This window comes from Elgaria multicarinata, chromosome 18, assembly GCF_023053635.1.
Source record: "Elgaria multicarinata webbii isolate HBS135686 ecotype San Diego chromosome 18, rElgMul1.1.pri, whole genome shotgun sequence".
Classification (NCBI taxonomy): domain Eukaryota; kingdom Metazoa; phylum Chordata; class Lepidosauria; order Squamata; family Anguidae; genus Elgaria; species Elgaria multicarinata.
The window spans coordinates 8,411,158-8,428,509 of NC_086188.1; the positions used below are offsets into that span (position 1 = coordinate 8,411,158).

General features: G+C 47.5%; 2 protein-coding genes across 3 annotated transcripts in view; both read left to right on the plus strand.

Moving 5' to 3' along the window:
- Positions 1-5,962, plus strand: part of ULK1 (unc-51 like autophagy activating kinase 1) — a 110,938-nt gene extending 104,976 nt beyond the window's left edge. For both annotated transcript variants that reach the window (XM_063144390.1, XM_063144392.1), the window contains exon 28: positions 1,169-5,962. In XM_063144390.1, coding sequence (XP_063000460.1) covers positions 1,169-1,224 — 56 coding nt within the window. In that variant the 3' untranslated portion in view covers positions 1,225-5,962. The remainder of the gene's footprint in view (positions 1-1,168) is intronic.
- Positions 1-17,352, plus strand: part of PUS1 (pseudouridine synthase 1) — a 364,184-nt gene that overhangs the window by 337,755 nt on the left and 9,077 nt on the right. The window lies entirely within an intron of this gene.

The window sequence follows — 17,352 nt, forward strand, 5'->3', positions numbered from 1 at the left end:
GGGGTGGTTTGCCGTTGCCTTCCCCGGCCATGATTACCTTTCCCCCAGCTAACTGGGTACTCATTTTACCAACCTCGGGAGGATGGGAAGCTGAGTCGACCCGAGCCGGCTGCCTGAAACCAGCTTCCGCTGGGATCGAACTCAGGCCGTGGGGAGAGTTTTGACTGCAGAAACTGCTGCTTTACCACTCTGCGCCACACGAGGCTCTGTATATAGGCTTACTGCCTCTGATACTGGAGGTAGCACATAGCCATCAGGACTAGTAACCATTGATGGCTTCGTCCTCTACGAAAGACGATATTATTCCATGACAGCGGAACGAAACCAATTACTGTAGATAAAGCAATATCATCAAGTTTGCCATACTGGATCGAAAGCTCTGATACAGCCCAGATATCAGTAGCCTTCACTATGGAGTATTGAAATGCACTCCACATATGGCTGACTAATTTTAGTGGGGTTTAAGTTTAATAAATAATAAATAAATAAGAAGGCTTAAGAATGTAAGAAGAGCCCTGCTGGATCAGACTGAGGGTCCAATCAGTCCAGCATTCTGTTCACACAGTGGACGCTCAGCTGCCCATGGAAAAGCCACAAGCAGGACATGAGTGCAACAGCACCCTCCCACTCATGTTCCAAAGCAACTGGTGTACACCGGCATACTGCCTCTGATACTAGGGGTGGCATAGAGCTATCAGGGCTAGTAATCATGGATAACCTTCTCTTCCAAGAATTTGCCTAGCCCTTTTCATAGAATAGCAGAGTTGGAAGGGGCCTACAAGGCCATCGAGTCCAACCCCCTGCTCAATGCAGGAATCCACCCTAAAGCATCCCTGACAGATGGTTGTCCAGCTGCCTCTTGAAGGCCTCTTTTGTGGGAGAGCCCACAACCTCCCTAGGTAACTGATCCCATTGTCGTACTGCTCTAACAGTTAGGAAGTTTTTCCTGATGTCCAGCTGGAATCTGGCTTCCTTTAACTTGGGCCTGTTATTCCATGTCCTGCACTCTGGGAGGATCGAGAAGAAATCCTGGCCCTCCTCTGTGTGACAACCTTTCAAGTATTTGAGGAGCGCTATCATGTCTCCCCTTTTAAAGCCATCCAAATTGGTGGCTACCTTCTGGTAGCGAATCCCACCTAATCTTCCCCCTACCCGTTTCTCTCTTCAGGTAAAATGTGTATCGAGCGCAGGCTTTCGGCCTTGCTGTCCGGGCTCTGTGCGTGATGAAAAGCCTGCCCTGCAGGTGGGTCCCCCTTCCGTCTCTCCAACGCCTGCCACCGAGAAGGCGAATCTTACTTGAGCGGGCCTCGCGGCGACAGATTTCTCGGACGGCTGCGATGGTTCGGCATGGGTTCGAGGAGACCTTCCCCCGGTTTGGATGTCCACTCTGCCCTCTTTTCCTCTTCAGGGACAGCAGCAGGAAGGGTTGCCAGTCCCTTTGCTGCAATACAAACTGGGCGGAAAGGTAGATCATGGATGCAGGAGGCCTGCCCTTGACCTCCCCGGATAAAACTTCCTTCGTGCCCGTTTTTGGAGGCGAGGAGGACCGTCGAGCCGGCGTTGCCCCGAGAGTTGGAGGCGCCATCGTTCCCTGCTGGCGGTGGATCGACCGAGCGCTTCCGCTCTCAGAACGAAGCAGTTTCATCCCGAAGGGGAAGCTGTTGGTTAGGACGAATGTCATTCTGCAATCTAGGCCAGTCACGTCTTTGACCCCGTTTGCCCGATCGCCAATCACTCAGGAGCTTTCTGGAGCACTGCCCCCCCTTTTTTTTCCCCCCTCCACATCTGCCTGTGCCTCTCATCGCTCACTGCATGGGAAGTAGAGCAGCGATTCTACAGCACCTGGGGGTGCCCCCACTCACCTTGGCTTGAGCAGGTGTCCGTCCATCCATTGCCGGTTTTGAAATCTGACTTCGGGGAACCTCACCTGCGCGTCAGACAACAGTGGGAGGATGTGGGGCAGGGCGGGGAGAGGCCCTTTGTTTACTGTGTGGACACGGACAGAACCATAGAAGAACTTTCTTTTTTTTAAAAAAAAAAAGTCTTTTCTCTAAAAGCGAATCGGAGGAGTAAAAAAGCGACTCGGACCTTTATCGCATCGGTCTCAAGAAGCCAAAATCTTCTAGATAGAATATTTTCTACACCCCAAGGGAGGGGGGTCATTCGTTGGATGCATGGATATAGCCCACTCTTGAGAAAGCATCTGTGCTGTTTTGGGCTGATGACCAGATTAAATCATCCCTTTGCCCTGTGTTTCTCCTCCCGATACACACACACACACACACACACACACACACTGGAGGGACAGGAAATAAAAAAGAACACACACACACACACAAGCTTTGTGAAACAAAAGGAGCACTTTATGGACGATTTGAACTTGAACTTTGGGACACTGAGCTTACCACAGTGTTCCAGAAATGTCATAATTTATAGGAATGCTGTTTCCCCCCCACCTTCCACCACCACCCCGGTTTGCTGATATGTCGTTATTTGTTCGTTTGGTTGTTGGGTGGTTGTTTTCCTCTCTTCTTCTTCTTTTTTTTTAAAAAAAATTGCACTACGAGTGTGTATGTGTGTTTGCGCATATATATTAATATATATTACCAGAGTTAATATGTATTAATATGTAGACGAGATAATGTATAGTGTAATGGTATGTGTTTTTAACTGTACTGTATCTTATGCTTGTGAGGAAGGGGGGGGAAGTAACAATCACACAGTCCGTGTTCTCTCCGTGACAAGCGGGGCTGACTTGAACATGTTCAGTCCCCAAATTATTTGATTTACCTTTTACTGTTCTCCCCCCCCCCCTTTCTTTCTTTTATAATGGGCACACCACTCGTGCTTTCTAAAAGCCCAAGGACAAGGTCCTGTATGCTTACAAGTGATACATTTGGGTTTCCCCTCCTTTCTTTCCTGTTTTATGTATATTATATAAAACAACCCCATTTTCAGCTGTTCCTTTTACCTTTTCGACTCCCTCCCCAGCCATATTTTTAAAGCAACTGAGTAGCCAAAAAGAAAGGAGGCGCGTTTAGGGTTGTGTTTTTTTGTGGGTGTGCGTTTGAGCTCAGGGCATTGCAGCTCCGGACAAATGTGCAAGAGACAGACCCCCGAGGGCTATCTTTCTGTGGTGAGTTTTGTGCGTGTGTGCGCGCATGGGTTGTTTTGCGTGTGTGTGTTTTGTATAGAATGGATCCAATTTACAGCAGTATTTTGTCTGTGTTAGGCTAGAAAAGCACCCTTGGCAAACAAATCCTGGCTTTTCAGGATTAGGTGTGTTTTGATTTTAGAAGAGTGGGTCAGATATATTTATTTGCACACAGTGAGTTGAGACGTCATCACTTATTTTCCGGCGTGTTTGTGTGTGCTTCTCCTCCCACCCCCCCTTTCAAAAATATGCAAGGAACAATCTTACCGACTTGGAAACCAGCTTCACGGCTTCTGGCAAGAGGCCTTCTGGCGCCAGAAAAAGAAATACATTGAAATCTCCACAACACCCCGTGGGACCGGCACATTTGATGCAATCCTTCCCTTGCGCCAGCTCTGTTTGAGTATTATCTCTGCGTCTCCTGCCTCATCCGTTCACGGCCTGCTTCGGTGGCAACTCTGCCGTGCCTCAGCCATGTACAAAGAAGAGAGATTCTCTGGCCTTTGAAATGTCTACGGAGTGTAACAATGCTTCCTGCAGGAGTGCCAGTCGTGGTGGTGGCAGGAATGTTCTGATGTTGTATGAGAGCTCTGGGGAAATGCCGGACTGGGTTCACACTAGCTGACTATGTTGTATGGAACGGCTGCTATGGTAGTAGGATTCACAATGCATTGGCGGTACATTGGATTGGATTGGCACTGACGGCCTACGACCAATACGGGACTTGAGGAAGGAAAGAGAACCAGTAGATAAATGCAGAAGCCTACTAGCAACTTGTGATCCTCCAGATCTATCTTTTGGCCTTCCATCTTCTATTGGCTCTAGCCAGCATGGCCAATTGTAGTCCAAAACATCTAGAAGGTCACAAATTGCCCACCACGTCATTACAATGTTTCCACTGTAGCCCCTATTTTTAACATTCAGATATTCTCCAGGTCCTTGTATTTTCCCCCTTCTCTTTGCTGATGCCACATTTTCATGCAAAACCTACTAGGTTTTTCATGCAAAACCTAGGCTGCTAGACCCCATATTGGAAATTTCAAGTGCCCACCCCCGTCCCGTCCTTTCTGTCCCTTGGTTGATTGCATGAGCTTTAAGCAATTAATTTGAATTTACATCAGTTTGCATGTGAGTCAACACAACCGTTTGGAAGGAAAACGCACCTTTTTAAAAAGTGTGCATGTGTGTGTCGAAACGGACGCCATCTTCGGAAAGGCCTTCTCCCCCTTGCGAAAGAGGAGGGGATTACCTCTTCAAAGAAAGATGGCACTTGCCATCAAAGCTTCTAAGAAGTGCTTGAGAAAATCATGACCCAAACGTTGCCCAGTGAATTGAGGGCGCCGTTTCTATTCAGTCAAAAGGTTTTCAAAGCCATGAGTCTCGGTGATGGGTTGTCTGAAACCTGCCACCCTAATTCCCTCACACACACACACACACACGCCTTCTAGCCAGATCTTCAATAGCCCTGCGTTTTGTTCAGTTGGACGTCTGCACTGATAGCAAGCACAGGAGACAAGAGACTGCTAGTCTAAACAGAACCGAACATGTGAACCTGAGAGAAAGAAATGAACTTACTCCTCGGGGGGTACATGTGGACTCAGCAAGGTCAGGCGCCATCATATGCCATCCTCGGGCAGTTGCTATGGCTCTAAAAGGACCCACCATCAAAGCCTGTTTGAGTCCTCATTAATTCCTGCTCCCTGCCAGCACTCCCAATATTGGGTGGATGGGTCCCAGTGGGGGCTGACTTTCTACGTCTCCCACAATGCCCTGGAGTGACATGTTGGAAGCATTGTGGGAAATTAAAATGGCGCCTAGCGCCGATCGGAATGTTGTTGCCACCGCCATGTGACTTCATCCACACAATGAGGTACCCCGTTGATGTAGGTGAAGACCTATCAGAGAACACTTGGTCAAGAGCAACTGGAGGCGTCCCTGAACAGAGCCTGCATCACAATCAAACTCGCGGCTGATATCCCTGGTAGCTTTTCCCCCGGAGGTTTGCTTCCTAAATCAACAGCATGGCCTTCTCCCCACCCCGCCCCATCACTTTAAGGATATGGCATTTTGAAGCCACGCCTTGAGCAGAAGTGTGTCACTGTCCTGGCTCCGGATTCACGTTCCAGCTGTACTTAGTTACTTGAATGTATCAAAGTTGTCCGCATTCACCCTCGTCATTGCTACAAAAAAGAAAAGAAAAACAAGAATATATGGTTTACAGAACTTCAACCTATATATATATATATATATATATGTGTGTGTGTGTGTATATATATATATATTTCTCAATACTTGAAATTTAGCCACTGTGCTTGGATTAAAAAATAATAGAGAGGCAAGTCGTATTTGCCACCAAGTTGGCAATTTTTATATTCCCCCCACACCCCCAGTCTAACCGCATGTAGCATGAAACATTGTTGGGTTTTGTTTTGTTGGGAAACCAGTATATTTATTGCTTTGTAAAGTAAACAATAGACAAGTTTAAAGGAAAAAAGAACATTCAAGCGGAAGTGGCTATTCTAGTCTATTCACGATTGTTCAATGGATTTGTTACTGTTCCAGCGTTTTTGTATGTAGCGTCTTAAACTAGATTTCAAGAAACCTCTAGCTAATAACGTGAATGTTCACGGTTGTGTGAGAGAGTGTGCTGTGTTGGTCTCCACATGGTTATGCTTGATAATTTTGCCTTTTTTTTAAAAAAAAAAATGTGTCATGTGACTTTTTGTTTTGTTCTGTTCTGTTCTTGCTTTAAATTGTATAACGCCGACTTAAGAAAATAAATTGATTTCTAATTGTTGTTTCTTCATACTCTTCTCTTCTCTTGTGGTTATGTGCCGTGCCCTCCATTTTGTAGTTGCAAATTGAATCTGGCTTGCAAAGGGCACACGGGGCCTGTTCAGACGACGCGCTGAGCCATGGTTAGCCATGGTTTTGCAGCAAATGGTTAGTGAGTGTGTTTAAACCGTGGTTATGTAGCCACCACGGTTAGGAATGGTTCGCGTGACTTGCTAAATCATGGTTCACACTATTGATTGATTTATTACATTTCTATACCGCCCCATAGCCGAAGCTCTCTGGGCAGTTTACAAAGGTTAAAAACAGTAAACATTAAAAACAAATATACAAAAATTTAAAACCATCAAAAGCATAAAAACAACAATATCCATTTAAAACAACTATTCTGGGGTCAGTTAAAAACTCAGCATATGTTGTTAACTGCCTGGGAGAAGAGAAGTTTTGACCAGGCGCTGGAAAGATAACGGTGCCAGGCAAGCCTCGTCGGGGAGATCATTCCAGAATTGGGGGGCCACCACTGAAAAGGCCCTCTCCCTTGTTGCTATCCTCTGAGCTTCCCTCGGAGTAGAAACTTGGAAGAGGATGTTAGATGTTGAGCACAGTGTACGGGTAGCTTCATGTCGGGAGAGGCGTTCCATCAGGTATTGTGGTCCCAAGCCATGTAAGGCTTTATAGGTTAAAACCAGCACCTTGAATTGGGCTCGGAAACGTATAGGCAGCCAACGCAAGTGGGCCACAACATACAAAGCCATAATGTGTAGCTGAAAATGCATAACCACTGTGGCTTAGCGTGTCGTCTGAAGGGTCACACATTTACACATGCACACCTATTCTTGTGACCACTCCCCTTTTGGATTTAGTGAATGGGTGAGGGGCAAGTAGGCAGCGGCATCTCTTCCTCCTCACCATTGCTGTTATAAGAGTCAGCCTGAGAAGCAGGTGAACAAGCAGGTTGCCATGGTGAAGAGGAGGAGCAGCTCCAGAGGACTCTTGTCTTGACTTGCCCAACAGCCCTGATCTAAGTGAGAGGGTCCTAATGGTCAGACCCAGCCTAAAACTAGGCAGAGATGGATCCAGTCTAGCCTCCCTAAGGTGGGAGTTACACAACTGGGGTGCTGCCTCAGAAAAGGCCCTGCCCTGGGTGCTGGCTAGCCTTGTGTGCTACTTATTGGGTTCCTGGTCAACACCTGGTTGGCCACTTGTGTGAACAGAATGCTGGACTAGATGGGCCCTTAGTCTAATCCAGCAGGGCTCTTCGTTTTGAGGGCCCAGAGTTTTGAGGACCCTTGGGCAAGGCGCCTTTGATGCCCCCCTTCAGTGAGTCTATATTGTTCTTCGTGCTCTTTCTCTTCAACGCTACCACTTGCTTGCCAGGCAGAGAGCCCGTGGGCAGGGGCATCTCCTGCTCCTCCTCACCATCACCATTTTCTGGGCCAGAGCAAGAGGCAGGTGAACAAGCAGGTGAGTGAAGAGGAACAAGTTCAGGAGGAACTTGTCAGTTTGCCCCTCCTGGGGTATGGGCCTTCTGCAGGTACCCAGCCATGCCTACTCTTGATGGTTAGGGGATGCAATTGTCTAGAGCCCTTTGGCACTACGACTGTGTACATGACCCCTGAAGACCTTGGCCAATGTAGTCCATGGGACACGGGTCTGAAAAAAGCGGTGATAATGACTATCCAATGGCCATTGATAGTGAGAAGCTTTCACCCCACAAAATACCTTCATTCTGTAAAAATGAATAGCTGAGACTATGGCCACAGCTAGACCTAAGGTTTATCCCTGCATCGTCCAGGGGTCAAACCTGTTCATCTAGGTGACACACAGGGGATCCAGTGCTCAGGCAGGGGCGAACCCTGGATGATCCCAGGATAAAACGTAGGTCTAGCTGTGGCCTCAGTGGCCTCTCCTTCAGAAGAATGTTCGCTTTTCACTGTCTCTGTATGATTTGCCCTTGACAAGATCAGCTCTGGAGAGAGATCAGGATCAGCTGGAGAAGAAACCATGAGAGGTATCTCCCCCATGGGCACAGGCTGGCCTGTGTCTGGGGCCTGGTCCTCTCCCTCAGAGTCTGATTCTGATTAAATACTTGAAAGACCTTCTAAAACGGGAGTAGGGCTAGACATGACACCATCCATCCATCCATCCATCCATTAGGTCTAGCTGTGGCCTATGTCTTTTGGGGCTATTGGGTATGACATTTTTTGCCCCAACAAGGGACTCAAATTGACCAGAAAAGATCCCTAATGTGTTGAAATATTTTTTTTGCAGCAACGTTGAAAAGATGCGGAATAGGCAATGCAAAACCTGTAAATTATGCGCTGAAAAGAGTTGTGGTTTTTCAGATTTCAGTTATGGATGACCTTGTTCATAAAGGCTGAGATGCGGTCTGTTCTGTATAAATAAGTCACAGTGGGCTCTGGCGGTTGTACAAACCTGGTCATTAACTAAGATCCCACAACATGACAACCTACACTCAAGGTTGAGTATGGGTTGTTGACCTGAAGGTTGCTGTGTTGTGTGAACCCAGCCCTGCCAACAAACCTATGGTTTGTTAACCATGAACAACCCACTCTTCACAAACCAACAACAAACCATGGGTTCTCTTCATGGATTGTTCATGGCTAATAAGCCATGGTTTGTCAGTACGTCTCGGTTCACACAACACAAGTCATGTTTCAACAACAATCCACACTCAACCTTGAGTGCTGGTTGTCCAATTGTGGAAACCCAGCCATTTTCCTTCCATTATCTTTCAAATCAACTAGGATCGGAAAAGGCTGATCAGCCAGTGTTTCATTTTATACCTAAACGAAATACAAAATATGCTAAAATGACTGATGTGTAGCTGTTGCCAATTGTATTTGTTAGTATTTGACTCTGTTCGTAGGGAGCATACTCCGCTTTCGGTGACTTCAGCTAAAGGATAAATGGATGCTTGGAAATTAAAGATGCCATTGATCTCCCTCTTGATATCTCTCTCTCTCTCTCTGCCGGCAAGATCCAAATAACCCCGGGTGGTTTCTGTAGCTCACAGATCTCTCCCCGCCCTGGGAAAATACTCTTGGCCAGGCCTGAATCGAATAGTTAAGGATGTTTGCACATTCACACATTCCTGCGGAGCAGCGTTGACCTAAAAAATGGGGGTCAGCTTAGCTCTGTTGGGGGGGGGGGGCTGAGAGGGTCAAGTGAGATTTCACCCAGGGTTTCTTCTCTATGCGTCCAACTGGGCAGAGCTATTCACCACCCACCCCGCACTTCAAATCAAGAACAACAGCAGTGTGTTGCTTGGCTTGAGTCCACACAGCATTCTCCCATCAGAAGCCTGGGAATTGTTATGGGGTAAAGGAAGGATGCCTCTCTTCTTGGGACACATCCTGTCTTAATACCAGGAAGCAGGGTCAGCACCAGGCTCTTTTTTGGAGGTGGGGGTAGGGCGTTCCTTGGGCAAGACACCCTCAATGTTTTATACTGCTTTAAATTACAGCAATTGTTTCTAAATTTGCATCTCTATGAATAAGCCTCTGCTACTCTGATGCAAATCTGTGCCCGTCATGCTTTATCTGATGAGGAAGAGGAAGATTCATCTGATGAGGAAGAGGAGGGGGAGAGACAGCACAGTGGGTCCCAGCTGGGGGAGCTGGAAGCTTCAGCTGACAGAACTCCCTTGGGACCACTGGAAGAGCTGCCTGGCACCTCTAGTGCCATTCCTGGACTCCCCCAAACGCAGGACGCAGAGCCGGAGATAATCCATCCTTCAGAACGACGTAGGATCAAATGTGAGCAGCAGAGAGGCAAGGAGAGGCCACAGCGTGCGGCCTCCCTTAAGAGCAAAACACTGACCTAATTAGCCAGTTGTGCTGATTAAGGGCCGGCTATAAATCAGCTCAGCCAGGGTTGACTCTCTGCTGCGGACAACGGCTATTCAGGTGCAGCATTTCGCCTTGCTTCTTTAGACCTTACAGATTCCTGGAGCCTCGACAACCGATTTGGACCATCCTCCTGGACAATCCCTGACTGACTTCAAAGTTTGGCACATCTAACTTCTGTGAGTCGACCTCTGGACTACTTCTGACCTCGCCCCTGGCTTCTAGTGCCCTATTCGGATTCCTGTGTATGATCTTGGACCGGCTTCTCTCTCTCTCTCTCTCTTTCCACTTGGGACTGTCTGGATTTTGACCAGAGCACTTGCCAGCCTTGATACAGGACAATGCTCTCTTTTTTGGGGGGGTGGGGGTGGGTGGGAGAAGTCTGATGCATTTGCTCCTTTTTGGCAATACACAAGTGGCCATTCTAGCCTGCGTTTTTAAATACCTCCGTCTTTTCTGGGTGAATTCCAGGAAGTGTATTTTCCCAGCCATATGGAGAGAGAGAGAGACTGTGTTGTTGAACTTTAACAACTCTCTCCCCTTACTATGAATTGCATTAGGGGGTGGGGTGAACATAACTATTTTTAGCACCCATTGACGTCTGGGTTTTTCCCCTTTCTTTTTAAATGGTCATGATTTATCTCGCAATACATAAACCTTGGCCAGCTCTGCTGTGTAGCCGGATAAAGCGATCTGCTTCAGGCAGCATCACAAAGGTGTGATTGATGACAACCAGGGATGGTGCATGCAAGAATTTTTAAAGCCTTGATCCTAGCAGAGGTGGGCATTTGCAGCATTTGGATATTTTTTATTTTACTTCAGGCAGCAGAATGCCTTGGGTGGCCCTGGCACGAGTCTAAGTCAAAAGCATTTAGCCTAAATCTCCGTGTGTGTGTGGGTTGTTTGCTTGCGGATGTTGCTAAATTTAGCAACTCCCCAATCCACTGCCACCGAAAACCGTCTCAGTTAAGTTGGTGACGCTGACATGGGTGGGACGGAAGCTTGACAAAGAGAGAAATACGCCAATCTTGAACAATGTTAGCTCTTATGTACGTCAATGCTGCGTACATAAATGGGGCAGAGGGTCAGGTCAGGGGAAGGATTGCCCAAAACAGTTTTGGCTGCAAACCACATGCAGATATCAGGGGGCAGCTTCTATTGATGTCTTAATTCAGGGTCCACCTAAAATTAATCTCCAGGTCGGGTTTGAAACTATTAACGGCTGCCGCGTTTCTCTTTGCTTCTGCTCCCTGCCTCCCACGGGATCAGGGTTCCGATACACGGAACTGCTGGATGTTATGTGTCTGTGGGTTGGTTTGTTGTTGTTTTTTAAAAAAAATAATTAGAATAAAATGGGTGATCACCCATTTTGGTTACTTTGATCTTCAGTGCAACCTGAGAATCTCTTTAGCACTTAGCAGGAGTTAGACTCTTAAAAGCTGCAATCCTATACGCTACACTGGAGTATTGCGTCCAGTTCTGGGCTCCACAATTCAAGAAGGACACAGACAAGCTGGAGCGTGTTCAGAGGAGGGCAACCAGGATGATCAGGGGTCTGGAAACAAAGCCCTATGAAGAGAGACTGAAAGAACTGGGCAGGTTTAGCCTGGAGAAGAGAAGATTGAGGGGAGACATGATTGCACTCTTCAAATACTTAAAAGGTTGTCACACAGAGGAGGGCCAGAATCTCTTCTCGATCCTCCCAGAGTGCAGGACATGGAATAACGGGCTCAAGTTAAAGGAAGCCAGAGTCTGGCTGAAAACCAGGAAAAACTTCCTGACTGTTAGAGCAGTACGACAACGGAATCAGTTACATAGGGAGGTTGTGGCTCTCCCACACTAGAGGCCTTCAAAAAGCAGCTGGACAACCATCTGTCAGGGATGCTTTAGGGTGGATTCCTGCATTGAGCAGGGGGTTGAACTCGATGGCTTTGTAGGCCCCTTCCAACTCTGCTTTTCTATGATTCTATGATTCTACACACCTACCTGGCAGGAAGTTCCATTGGATTTGATGGCGCTTTACTTCTGAGCAGACGTGTCAAGGAGTATGCGGTGATAACTCACACAACCCATCTCAGGGTGATTGCAGTACACACAATCTGCAGACTTGCAGCTTTGAGATTTATTGTGACTGCCCCCACCCTTTGTTTTTTGGTGCGGTCCTAAAAAGATATTTTCTACTTACTGCAAATTTTGGAGAGAGAGAAAAAAAACTCTTCCCCCTTGATCCAACAGAGCGATCTATGCTTTTCACGCTGTTTTTTCTTACTGGAAAGATGCTGCCCTCTGCTGCCCAGTTCTAGTAGTTTGGGGAAAGAAAAGGCACCTGGAAGAGTCTTGTGGTACTTAGAATCATAGGACAGTAGAGCTGGAAGGGGCGTACAAGGCCATCAAGTCCAACCCCCTGCCCATTGCAGGAATCTACCTTAAAGCATACCTGACAGATGGTTGTCCAGCTGCCTCTTGAATGCCTCTAGTACGGGAGACAGGGAGAGCCCACAACCTCCCTCGGTAACTGGTTCCATTGTCGTACTACTCTGACAGTGAGGAAGTTTTTCCTGATGTCCAGCCAGAATCTGGCTTCCTGTAACTTGAGCTCGTTACTCCGTGTCCTGCACTCTGGGAGGGTCAAGAAGAGATCCTGGCCCTCCTCTGTGTGACAACCTTTCAAGTCTTTGAAGAGTGCTCTCATGTCTCCCTTCAAACTTCTCTTCTCCAGGCTAAACATGCCCAGTTCTTTCAGTCTCTCTTCATAGGGCTTTGCTTCCAGACCTCTGATCATCCTGGTTGCCCTCCTCTGAACATGCTCCAGCTTGTCTGCATCCTTCTTGAAGTGTGGTGCCCAGAACTGGACGCAATACTCAAGATGAGGCCTAACCAGGACTGAATAGAGGGGACCCAGTACCTCGCATGATTTGGAAGCTATACTTCTATTAATGCAGCCCAAAATAGCATTTTTTTTTATTTTGCAGCTACATCACACTGCTGGCTCATATTCAGCTTGTGATTTACAACCTGAATACATGAGCCAACAGTGTGAAAAGCCAACCCGATGGAGCTTAACCTTAATGCATTCCCTTAACCAGTTTGTGGTTAAGCAGCATGGCTTAGTGTGTTGTCTGAACCAGGCCATTGGGTTTCAGTCAGAACCAGGGTGGGATTAAGGCCAGCAGATGCCCTAAGCACAGACCCATAATGGCGCCTCCTTGGCCCTTCCATTGCCAAGCCGGCAAGACATTAAGACAATAAGTGCTGAAGGTGAAATAAGACATTAAAAACTCAGTTTTCATCAAGGCCGACCCCCACGCCAGAACGCACAACTATATTAAACATAAACTGTTTTTTGTTGTATTTATTTAACACTAAACAGCAGCAAGCAATATAAGCTGATTACTTACTTATAACTAGGGCAACAGGGAAAAAAATACAAATTTCCATCACTTTTATGCATTTTTTAATAAAACTGTTATAAGGGGGGAAATGCAAATGCAAATGCAAAAATTTATTTGAAACGATTTTTAATCTGGAATTCCTTAGGATTAGATGGTTATAGCTATGGTACCAATGCTCTGTGGTGTCCCCCTTCCCTTGGTGCCCTAAGCATGTGCTTATATTGCTTAAAAGTTAACCCAGGGCTGGTCAGAACCACTGGGTTTCAATCAGAACCACTCAGGACTCTAAAGGAGCATCTTGAATAGCTCCTTTAGAGTTCTGACTGACACTCTGGGTGGATCCACTGCCTCATTGGCGCCACTAGCTTCAACTGGGCCAACCAGTAGGACTTCCTTGGGTCCATGCGCTCTCCACATCTGATGAAGCAGGCACTGGCTCATGGGGGCTTCCGGAACCTTCCAGCTGTCCCACAACTCTTGTTTTCTGCCTTTGCCGTCATTCAGCTGCTCCGTCAGGCCTTTGCCCAACCCGGTGCCCTCTAGATGTTTTGGACGATGCCTCCCACCAACCCTGACCGTTGGCCCTGCTGGCAGAGGGGATGGGAACTGTAGTCTAAAACATCTGGAGGGCACCAGGTTGGGGGAAGTGTGGGCCAGTGGATTAAGGATAAAAGGCTGATGTCAAGGGCGGGCATGGTTGGGTGCCGGCCGGGGGGCCACATGTCAGCACCTCCTCTTCACCATGGCAAGCTGCTTGTTTTGACCTGCCGTTCATTCCGGCCCAGACAACAGAGGAGCAGGAGATGCCACGGCCTGCTTGCTCCCCGGCTCTCTGTCTGTCAGGCAAGCAAGAGGTGGAAATGATGCGAGAGGTGAGGAGGATCTGGTGAGAGTGGGGGTGAGAAGATAGATTTACTGGCGGAAGGCAACATTGGGGGTGTTTTGCCCAAGGGGCTGTGAACCCTGGAGCCGGTGGAGCAAGGACCAGTGGGAGATGGCACTGCCTGGTTTCCAGGAAGAACATCACAGCAAGAGGAAGACCAGCGTGGCCCCATCTGTGGGTCAGAGAAAGCGTAGTGGCAGGGAGAGCTTGCTATGGCTTGCCCGGCTAGACAGAAATGCTCAGCTCCGACTCACAGGTGCCCTGGGATTGCAGTTAAAGGGAAGCCCAGTGGTCTCTACTACCAGCGAGGGGATGAAGGGCCAGTTAGAGACTGCACCTCATCCCCAAGAAGAACATCATAAGAACATCAGAAGAGCCCTGCTGGATCAGACCAAGGGTCCACCTAGTCCAACACTCTGTTCCCACAGTGGCCAACCAGCTGTCGACCAGGGACCAACAAAGCAGGACATGGCGCAACAGCACCCTCCCACCCATGTTCCCCAGCAACTGCTGCACACAGGCTTACTGTCTCGGATACTGGAGGCAGCACATAGCCATCAGGGCTAGTAGCCATGGATAGCCTTCTCCTCCTGAAATTTATCCACCCACCTTTTAAAGCTATCCAAATTGGTGGACATCACTCTATCTTGTGGAAGTGAGTTCCATAATTTAACTATGCACTGTACCTCATAGCAAGAGGAAAACCAGCTTGGAGCCATCCATTGGCCAGGGGAAGCAGCGGCAGAGGCAAGGAGCTTGCTTTCTCCCACCGACTTGTCTAAGTTACGGGCTAAAATTATAATAAAATAAATGAATGAACTCCCCACCATTTCTAACTTTCTGCCGCATGATCGTTTCGTGCAGAATTGAAATCGGAGGGCAAGAACAGCGAAAGAACCAGGCCTGCTGTTTTATAAGAGGGCAGTGTAACGTTTCATACAAGTTTAATGGGGGTGATAAAAATTAAAGGCGGATGCAGGAGCCACCTGTCTGGTCCAAGCTAGGAGGGCGGCCATCAAATTCAGTCGGCGGTGAAATTGACCTCGTAAAACCACTCCTGCGAGGGAGCGCATGAAATTCAGGGTCTATGGACATCGAGGGGTGCATTGATGCGACACGGACCGTTGTTTTGTGCTGGAAATGCACGTGGTCTTGGAGAGCATGTACTTGTCCGGTTCTAAAATTGATTTAGCTGGTGCACTTTGATCAGTGATTCCAGCAGAAGCAGAGATCCGTGGCTAGAGGAGCCGGCAGGGTAAGGTAGATGCATGTGCATGTGCAGAGTTTTTATACCTCCACAGAAAAGTAGGTTTTCACAGAGCTCAAGGCTCCTGGGCATAATCCTTTTCCTCTGGGAGAGAATGTTTCCCCATTGCTGGTGTAATCATCCCAAAACGCAGGCAGCTGTGTTGATAATAGAATCATAGAATAGCAGAGTTGGAAGGGGCCTACAAGGCCATTGAGTCCAACCCCCTGCTCAATGCAGGAATGATCTAAATCAAAAAGCCTGCTTTAGCTCATTTCATCTCCACTAGGATCAGGTCTTCGGTAAAGGGAAAGGGTCTTAGTTACCCATATAAGACCAAGACGCCCCCAAATACTTTGCATTACAACAGAGAATATACTGTTGCTAGAAGTATTCATTTTCCGCCAGCTACTATGTGGATAGAAGCTAAACTCAGAGGGAACAATGAGATCTGCCTGCCTTAGGACTTGTTCAGTGGATTTTTATGAGCTATTTGGAACCAGACAACTACGTGAACTTCAGGGCCAGGTGCATTTCCAAAATGGAGGTTCAGCGCAAAATCACAGACCCTGAAAAGGGCAGCTACAAGGATCAAGATGCTGGAGCAACTCCCCTGTGAGGAACAGGGGACAATAGCTGGCGTTGTTTAGCTTGGGGTGGGGGCAGGCGAGTAACAAGGAGACGTGACGGTGTGTAAAATTATGCAGAAAGTGGAGAAATTGGGGGGGGGGGCATTTTTCTCCCTCTTTCATAATACTAGAACCCAATGGGGCCACCCCATGAAGATGATTGGTGGGAGATTCAGGACAGATCAAAAGAAGGACTTCTTCACACTGCACAGTTAAACTATGGAACTCACTACCACTAGGGTGACCCTATGAAAAGGAGGACAGGGCTCCTGTATCTTTAACAGTTGTACTGAAAGGGGAATTTCAGCAGGTGTCCTTTGTATGCACTCGGCACCTGATGAAATTCTCTCTTCATCACAACAGTTAAAGCTGCAGGAGCCCTACCTTCTTTTGTATCTGGTCAAGAGGGCAGGCTCCTGGAGCTTTAGCTGTTGAGATGAAGAGAGAATTTCATCAAGTGCTGAGTGCATACAAAGGACACCTACTGAAATTTCCTTTTTAATACAACTGTTAAAGGCACGGGAGCCCTGTCCTTCTTTTCATGTGGTCACCCTAACTACCACAAGATGTAGTGATGGCCACCAATTTGGATGGCTTTAAAACAGGGGCGGATAAATTCCTGGTGGAGAAGGCCATCAAGGGCTTCTAGTCCGGAGAACTATGTGCTGCCCCCAGTATCAGAGGCAGTAAGCCCATATACACCAGTTGCTGGGGAACATGGGTGAGAGGGTGCTAATTGTGGGTTTCCCATGGACCACTGTGTGAACAGAATGCTGGACTAGGTGGACCCTCGGGTCTGATCCAGCAGGGCTCTTCTGATGTTCTTATGGGAAGTGACTCCATCACTCCCAGAATTTTCTCTCTCTCCTTCCAACGGAAAAGCGACTTCCATGGCGCTTACTCCCAGGTAAATGTGCACAACCTCCAAGGTGGCTTACAACAAAAGTATGAAAATCTATAAAATAGCTAAGAACTATTTCCGTTTAAAAACAAAACAAATCCTCCCCCCGCAGCACAATCTTATGCAGGTCTCCTCAGAAGAAAGTCCTATTGAAATTAACGGAGCTTACTCCCAGGTAAAGCATGCAGAGAACCCAAGAGGACTTGCAACAAAATGATTAAAACCTACAAAATAGAGGAAACCAATTTCCATTTGGACCAACAAGCAAAATCCCCAAACATCAGGATTATCCACAGCAAAGCGGTGTGTGTGTGTGTGCAAACTTCAGGTTTCCTTTATTCATGTTGGGGTTAGTGATGTGTGTTTTTAAAGTCTAAGCATGATGGGAGTTGTAGTGATTGGGCTTCTTCAGCCGGCTGACTATTTAAAGAACCTGTCGGTGGCTAAATATCGTATTGCTTTCTCCAAGGACAGATGCAATGTTT